General features: G+C 51.9%; 1 protein-coding gene across 1 annotated transcript in view; it reads left to right on the top strand.

The window, feature by feature from the left end:
• The window catches only part of LRP4 (low density lipoprotein receptor-related protein 4), a 47,569-nt gene that overhangs the window by 4,193 nt on the left and 34,982 nt on the right, over nucleotides 1-8,394 (top strand). Inside the window, exons 3-13 of the mRNA XM_011963558.1 lie at nucleotides 202-318; nucleotides 604-717; nucleotides 1,078-1,194; nucleotides 1,549-1,677; nucleotides 1,906-2,025; nucleotides 2,735-2,860; nucleotides 3,396-3,521; nucleotides 3,713-3,847; nucleotides 4,416-4,541; nucleotides 4,886-5,116; nucleotides 6,640-6,796. Of these exons, the coding sequence (XP_011818948.1) occupies nucleotides 202-318; nucleotides 604-717; nucleotides 1,078-1,194; nucleotides 1,549-1,677; nucleotides 1,906-2,025; nucleotides 2,735-2,860; nucleotides 3,396-3,521; nucleotides 3,713-3,847; nucleotides 4,416-4,541; nucleotides 4,886-5,116; nucleotides 6,640-6,796 (1,498 nt within the window). The remainder of the gene's footprint in view (nucleotides 1-201; nucleotides 319-603; nucleotides 718-1,077; nucleotides 1,195-1,548; nucleotides 1,678-1,905; nucleotides 2,026-2,734; nucleotides 2,861-3,395; nucleotides 3,522-3,712; nucleotides 3,848-4,415; nucleotides 4,542-4,885; nucleotides 5,117-6,639; nucleotides 6,797-8,394) is intronic.

The raw sequence follows: 8,394 nt of genomic DNA, 5'->3' as shown, positions 1-8,394 counted from the left end.
TCGCCTGAACCAGGAGGCGGAGGTTGCAGTGAGCCGAGATTGCGCCACTGTACTCCAACCTGGGCGACAGAGTGAGACTCGGTCTCAAAAAAGGAAAACAAAAAAGACAAGGGAATTTGGAGTAAAAGGCTATCTGGCCTAGTTGAGCCTGACTAAGTATACCAGGTTGATTGACTTTTCCTTTCTTTTCCTGGGATTCAGTGCTACCTACCTGTTCCCCTCTCGACTTTCACTGTGACAATGGCAAGTGCATCCGCCGCTCCTGGGTGTGTGACGGGGACAACGACTGTGAGGATGACTCGGATGAGCAGGACTGTCGTAAGTGTTGGCAGGGACTGGGGGGGACTCCATTGAGTTCTATTGGGAAAGGATTTTCAATCAGAAAGCGATGCCCCAGGTCCACATGAGCCCTTGTGTTTTCAGCACTTGGTCCTGTCCTTTTACTTCCTCTAGCAGTCAGATAAGCTGCTGAGAGGCAGCCACCTCCTTCGGAGCCCTCAGGGCAGCACTGGAGCTACTTGACTGCTCCGGAGGGCTTTAAGTCAGGCTTCTAGGCACCAGACCCACACTGCCTGCAGCAGCCTGACTGTTCTGTGTCCACAGCCCCCCGGGAGTGTGAGGAGGACGAGTTTCCCTGCCAGAACGGCTACTGCATCCGGAGTCTGTGGCACTGTGATGGTGACAATGACTGTGGTGACAACAGCGATGAGCAGTGTGGTGGGTGGCCCCAATGGGGGGAGGCAGACAAGGTGGCCAGTGGGTGGCCTGGCCATAGGAAGAGATAGCAGCAATGGCCCCAGCACTGCCAAACCTTGAACTGTCCAGATATCTGGACCAGCTAGAGGAAGGCAGAGGGGGCAGAGCCGCTCAGACCCCCAAGAAACTGTGGACCAGGAGGCTGAGGCCCAGTCTCTCCAGGGCCTCCATTCTTCACGGAGAGTCTGCACTGACTCTGGGGTGCCTTTCAGGGCCTGGGTCAGACCCGCCAAAGCCAGTGAGGTTGGGGAGTCAGAGAGGAGGGTGAGAGGGTTGCCTGTGGGGCCCTCTCAGAACTGCTGTCCCATCGCATCCCCCCAGACATGCGCAAGTGCTCCGACAAGGAGTTCCGCTGCAGTGACGGAAGCTGCATTGCTGAGCACTGGTACTGCGACGGTGACACCGACTGCAAAGATGGCTCCGATGAGGAGAGCTGTCGTGAGTGGCCCCAGACCTCAGGCTGTTGGGTTGGATGAGGGCGCATGGTTCTGCCCATGGGCTAAGGGTGAGGCTGAGGGGTGCATATACCAAGGGCAAGGAGCACGGGTGCCTCAGCAGCAGCTCCTCCTGGGCTGAGCTAGGGAGGGACCAAGTTCCCCAGGTGGGAAAGGAAGGCTCCCTTTGGTCCACCTGAATATGGGCGTCTATAAGGGCTGTCCCAGATGAAACCTGGTTGCATCTCACTTGAAGAAGCTCTCCTGCCTGAGCATCCTGCCTGCTTGAGGAATCAGGGCCCCTCTCCTTCATCCAGGCCTGAGTGTATGCCCCTCCCCACCCCTGCCTTCCTTCCAGCCTCAGCAGTGCCAGCACCTCCCTGCAACCTGGAGGAGTTCCAGTGTGCCTATGGCCGCTGTATCCTCGATATCTACCACTGTGATGGCGACGATGACTGCGGAGACTGGTCGGACGAGTCTGACTGCTGTGAGTGCTCTGGCCAGCTGGGAGGCGGGGAGGCCAGACTGGGAAGAACTCCTCGGGTGGCAAGGCACAGGTGCCAGCTGGGGCAGGAGTTCAGAGAGAAGTTTCTGGATTTTCTGGTCCCTCTTGGCAAGAGATGGAGGAACTGGGATTCTGGGACTGTGGCCTTCTAGTCTGCCGTGGGACACTGTGCACAGACTGGCTAGAGACAGAAGTCTTCTGTTTCCCTAGCCTCCCACCAGCCCTGCCGCTCTGGGGAGTTCATGTGTGACAGTGGCCTGTGCATCAATGCAGGCTGGCGCTGCGATGGTGACGCGGACTGTGATGACCAGTCTGATGAGCGCAACTGCAGTGAGTGGGGGAATGGAATTAGGCTGGGCTTGAACTAAGGAGAAGGCTTGTGGAGCCAAAGAGGCCCCTACCGGCTGGGCATGGTGGCTCACGCCTATAATCTTAGCACTTTGGGAGGCCGAGGTGGGTGGATCACTTGAGGTCAGGAGTTCGAGACCAACCTGGGCAACATGGTTAAACCCCATCTCTACTAAAAATACAAAACTTAGTCGGGTGTGGTGGCAGATGCCTGTAATCCCAGCTACTTGGGAAGCTGAGGCAGGAGAATCGCTTGAACCCAGGAGGCAGGGTTTGCAGTGAGCCAAGACAGCATCCCTACACTCCAGCTTAGGTGACAGAGTGAGATGACATCTCAAAAAAAAAAAAAGAAAAGACAAAGAGGCCACTACCCATAAATCTTGAAGACACTGGGTAAGACCACCATGTACAGTTGTGTAGGTCGTGCACTGTGCAGAGGCAATATGTTCAAAGGGAAGCCAGTCACATAATAGATTTATATACTCATCATGGCAGTTTTCCAGCAGATGGCAGTAAAGTGTCTTGAGGAAAGGATACCTTTTTCTGATTCACACAAAGACGCCATATAGACCAGCTGTGATCCTGGTGTCAAGAGTGGCATGGGTACTGACATAAGCTGCAGTTTTGGGTGGCAGGGAGAATTTCAGGCTGAAATGGGGCCCACCTTTCATTAGGCCTTTGCTTTGCCCAGCCACCTCCATGTGTACAGCAGAACAGTTCCGCTGTCGCTCAGGCCGCTGCGTCCGCCTGTCCTGGCGCTGTGATGGGGAGGACGACTGTGCGGACAACAGCGATGAAGAGAACTGTGAGAATACAGGTGGTGTCTCCCGGGGTGCCCCAGAACCCTTATCCTATAGTTGGGGTGGAAGGGTGGAAAAGAGGGTGTTATTGCTGTCTTTCCAGTCGGGTTGAGGTTTTACCAGTGTAAAATCCAGGTGCATCATTAACCTGCGGCCTTATGGCCTGGAGCATGGTATCAGAGCTGCGAGTTTCAATTGCCACTCCTATTCTAACTCACACATAGCCAGTGACCTTTAGCTCTGGTCTACTGAGGAAGGACTGCCTTCCATCTGGCAGCCCCCATGGGTGCTCCCCTGGCCATACCCAGTACTGAGCACGTAGATGTAGTTTTTCATTCTGTTCCATATTCTTCATCATCCCACTGTGGTGTCCTGGGGAGAAAGCGAATGCAGACATCCAGCCAGCCCTGTCTGAGCTGCTTCCTGCCCAGGACCCTCACCCTCCCACCTTGAGTCTCATCTGTCTCCAGCTTACCCTAGAAAATGACAGACTCCCATCTCTTTGTTGACCCAAGCCCTGACTTACTGTGACCTGACCCTCCCTCTCCCTAGGAAGCCCCCAGTGTGCCTCGGACCAGTTCCTGTGTTGGAATGGGCGCTGCATTGGGCAGAGGAAGCTGTGCAATGGGGTCAACGACTGTGGTGACAACAGCGACGAAAGCCCACAGCAGAATTGCCGTGAGTGTCCCCAGTGGGCGGACCTGGCCCATGGTTTGTGGCCGAACCCCACCCATAGGGTTCAAAAGGAATCCTCCCTCAGGACTCTTGCAGCTTTGGGAGCTGTTGTTCCTGGTCCAGGTGGAATGCCAAGTTGGCTGTCTGGGGGAGGATTCTGGGCTCAACTCCCAACTCTGGCTTGGCTGGCACAGGGCCCCGGACGGGTGAGGAGAACTGCAATGTTAACAACGGTGGCTGTGCCCAGAAGTGCCAGATGGTGCGGGGGGCAGTGCAGTGTACCTGCCACACAGGCTACCGGCTCACAGAGGATGGGCACACGTGCCAAGGTGAGCTGAGGCCTGGTTTGCAGCAGAGTCGGGGTTCTGAGCAGGGGCAGCAGACAGGCAGCCGTGTTTCCTATGGGTCAGGCATGTGAAGGCTGTGACCTCATTTCATCCTCACAATAACCCTAGGAGGTGGGGATCATCCTTCCCATTTCACAGATGGGGAAACTGAAGCACAGAGAGGATAAGTAACTTACCAAAGGCCACACAGCTGGTGAGCAGTAGAGTTGGGATTCTAGCCCAGGTCTGCATGACCTTAAAGCCCTTAACCATTTCTTTTTTTTTTTTTTGAGATGGAGTCTTGCTCTGTCACCCAGGCTGGAGTTCAGTGGTGCGATCTCGGCTCACGGCTGCCTCCGCCTCCTGGGTTCAAGCAATTCTCTTGCCTCAGCCTCCCAAGTAGCTGGGACTATAAGTGCATGCCCAGCCGCCCTTAACTATTTCTTAGACAACCTTCTCACTAGGCCTGGAAAGTAGATGGGGATGTGGGCAGAAAAGCAGCTCGCCAGCCTGGGAGCAGGGGTGGGAGGACGACAGAAGGGAGATCTCTTGACGTGCCTGGTGTTCCCAGATGTGAATGAGTGTGCCGAGGAGGGGTATTGCAGCCAGGGTTGCACCAACAGCGAAGGGGCTTTCCAGTGCTGGTGCGAAACAGGCTATGAACTACGGCCCGACCGGCGCAGCTGCAAGGCTCTGGGTAAGGGCTGTTGGCACTTGGCTGGGTGGGCAGAGGGCTGAGCATGGAGGAAGGCCAAGTGCTCTGGTGCTCAGAGATTTGCAGAGAGGTAGAGAGATTTCCATCGCAGTAAAACGAAGCAACAGTTGCATTCTGAGCCCCAAGAAAAGCTGCCATGGTGGAGTGGGGTGGGGAGGGGTGGAGGAGTATAGTTTAAGGGTTGCTACTCTTCTGGTACTGATGCTGACAGCTTGGGGCATGCCCCTGTGGGCACGTGGCTCCATCAGTCAGCTGAAGACCTGCTGATAGGTACCAGGGGCGGCTCTGAAACCCAGTGGGGACCCCATGTTTATACTGTGTCCCAGGGCCAGAGCCTGTGCTGCTGTTCGCCAATCGCATTGACATCCGGCAGGTGCTGCCGCACCGCTCTGAGTACACACTGCTGCTTAACAACCTGGAGAACGCCATTGCCCTTGATTTCCACCACCGCCGCGAGCTTGTCTTCTGGTCAGACGTCACCCTGGACCGGATCCTCCGTGCCAACCTCAACGGCAGCAACGTGGAGGAGGTTGTGTCTACAGGGCTGGAGAGCCCAGGTAGGGAATGAGCCCCCATGGAGAGGGGCAGAGCCATGCCACACGCGCAGCAACGGTGGGAGGAGCGGGCCAGTGGTTTGCAAACCTTAGGCAGGGAAATCTTAGCTGGAGCTCTAATATAGAAAACATTTGTTAATATATATCAATTTTATAGGTTCCAGGGAAATCTTAGCTGGAGCTCTAATATAGAAAACATTTGTTAATATATATCAGTTTTATAGGTTCAAATATAACATTTGCTTGTGATTGAGCTCATTCAATGAGAATAATCAGAGCACGCTGGTGGTTGTAATCATGGGAATCAGATTGATGGATGACAGAGTTCTCTATCAGCCTTTGCATCTAGTTTATTTCTGAGTTTTGTTTCAATTGCTTAGTATTAAGAATATTTGGATTGACCTGGATAAGTATATCAAAATGTTTTATAGGTTTTAAAAAAACAGGCCAGGCACGGTGGCTCACGCCTGTAATCCCAGCACTTTGGGAGGCCGAGGTGGGCAGATCATCTGAGGTTGGGAGTTTGAGACCAGCCTGACCAACATGGAGAAACCGCATCTCTACTAAAAATACAAAAGTTAGCTGGGCGTGGTAGCACATGCCTGTAATCCCAGCTACTCAGGAGGCTGAAGCAGGAGAATTGCTTAAACTCAGAAAGCAGAGGTTGTGGTGAGCCAAGATCGTGCCATTGCACTCCAGCCTAGGCAACAAGAGCAAAACTCCGTCTCAAAGGAAAAAAAAAAACAGAAACAGGCCAGGAGTGGTGGCTCACGCCTATAATTCCAGCACTTTGGGAGGCTGAAGCAGGTAGATAACCTGAGGTCAGGAGTTTGAGACCAGCCTGGCCAACATGGCGAAACCCCGTCTCTATTAAAAATACAAAAGTTAGCCAGGCGTGGTGGAGCACGCCTGTAATCCCAGCTACTTGGCAGGCTGAGGAAGGAGAAATGCTTGAACCCAGGAGGTGGAGGTTGCAGTGAGCCAAGATCGTGCCACTGCACTCTACCCTGCGCAATGGGAGTGAGGCTGCATCTCAAAACAAACAAACAAACAAACAAACCATAGAAACAGCTCACTTGGCAATCTCAGACTACTTTACAAACAGGTGAAGTGGTCAAATTCTAATTTGGTATCAAGCATATTGGACTCAAATGCTTAGAGAACTTCTGAAATGCCTCTGCAAAACCCTAGATGACAATTTACAAACCCCAGGGTCAGAGCAGTGGGGGACCCTGGGAATGCATCAGGGAGGCGGAATTCAGGAAGTGAGGTATGGTTGGCTGTGAGGAGGAAGTGCATGCCCTTGGACAGTTACTTGACTTTTCTGTGCCTCACTTTCCTCATCCTCATGGAAATTACAGTATCTAGCTCACAGAGTTGTGATGCTTAAATGAATTCATGTATCTAAAATGATGACAATAGTGCCTGGCCCAAGAAATTGCTTCCTGTAAGAGTTTGCTCGTGTTACTATGGGAAAGGGGATCCTGGGTTGACTCCTTGACATTTTTTGTGCTGCTTCTCACCAGGGGGCCTGGCTGTGGATTGGGTCCATGACAAACTTTACTGGACCGACTCAGGCACCTCAAGGATTGAGGTGGCCAATCTGGACGGGGCCCACCGGAAGGTGCTGCTGTGGCAGAACCTGGAGAAGCCCCGGGCCATTGCCTTGCATCCCATGGAGGGGTAAGTTGTATCTCAGGCTGCTGAATCTCTCTTGCTACTTCTCGGGACAGCTCCCAGGCTACCTGGACTAGATGTTCTGGGGGTACATCTTCAGAGTGTGGCGTAGCTGGGCGTGGTGGCTCATGCCTGTAATCCCAGCACTTCAGGAGGCCGAGGCGGGCAGATCACCTGAGGTCAGGAGTTCGAGAACAGCCTGGCCAACGTGGTGAAATCCCATCTCTGCAAAATACAAAAATTAGCCAGGCATGGTGGCGGGTGCTTGTAACCACAGCTACTCAGGAGGCTGAGGCAGGAGAGTTGTTTGAACCCAGGAGACACAGGTTACAGTGAGCTGAGATTGCGCCACTGCACTCCAGCCTGGGTGACAGAGCGAGACTCGGTCTCAAAAAAAAAAAAAGGTGTGATGTTAATAACATGGGCCCTGTCCCCACACACTTGAGTCTGGATCCTGGCTCTGTAGTAACTGGCTATATGGCCTTGGGCCAGTTAATCTCTGTCTGCCTTGTTTACTCATTTCTAAATTGGTGATTAAAAAAAATACTTCCGTCATAGTTGTGTGAAGATTAAATGAGGTGATGCATTTTAAATTGCATATAATACACATTAGATAAGTTGTAGGTGTTTAGTATTTTTATTATTAGCTCATAAGGTTGACCTAATTAATACAAATTAAGTTATTAGTAATTCATAAAAATTGTAATTAATTATTATAGCCTAAAAATTAATAGAGGGGGCCGGGCATGGTGGCTCACACCTGTAATTCCAGTACTTTTGGAGACCCAGGTAGGAGGATCACTTGAGTCCAGGAGTTCAAGACCAGCTTGGGCAACATGGTATGGCCTCATCTCTACAAAAATTTTTTTTTAATTAGCCTGACTTAGTGAGTGCATGACTGTAGTCCCAGCTACTTGGGAGGTTGAGATGCAAGGATGGCTTGAGACTGGGAGGTCGAGGTTGCGGGGAGCCGTGATTGCAACACTGCATTCCAGCCTGGGTGACAGAGTAAGACCCTGTCTCAAAAAAAAGTTAAATAAATAAAATTGAGAAATCTGGTCAGGTTCAGTGGTTCACGCCTGTAATCTCAGCACTTTGGGATGCTGAGGTGGGCAGATTGCTTGAGCCCAGGAGTTCAAGACCAGCTTGGGCAACATGGCAAAACCCCATCTCTATAAAAAGTACAAAAATTAGCTGGACTTATTGGTGCATGCTGTAGTCCCAACTACACAGGAGGCTGAGGCAGGAGGATCACCTGAGTCCCAGAGTTCGAGACTGCAGTGAGCCATGATCATGGCACTGCACTCCTGGATGACAGAGTGAGACCCTATCTCAAAAAAAAAAATTAAATTTAAAATTCAGAAATCTGAATTAAAGAAGAACTCCCGAAATGAATTTCTTACGTCTGGCTTTTAAAAATTCTATTCAATCAATGGAGGGAGTGTCTTATAAGGTCCTGCAGTATGTGTCAACTGTTTTAGAAACTGTGTGTGTGTGTGTGTGTGTGTGTGTGTGTGTGTGTGTGTGTCTGTATAAAATACAAAAGGGACCGGGCGTGGTGACTCAAGCTATGGAGGGAGTGTCTTATAAGGTCCTGCAGTATG

This window comes from Colobus angolensis, unplaced genomic scaffold (genome assembly GCF_000951035.1).
Source record: "Colobus angolensis palliatus isolate OR3802 unplaced genomic scaffold, Cang.pa_1.0 Scaffold61, whole genome shotgun sequence".
NCBI classification, from domain to species: Eukaryota; Metazoa; Chordata; class Mammalia; order Primates; family Cercopithecidae; genus Colobus; species Colobus angolensis.
Note: the sequence above shows the minus strand (reverse complement) of the source record. Positions and strands in the feature narration are given on the sequence as shown.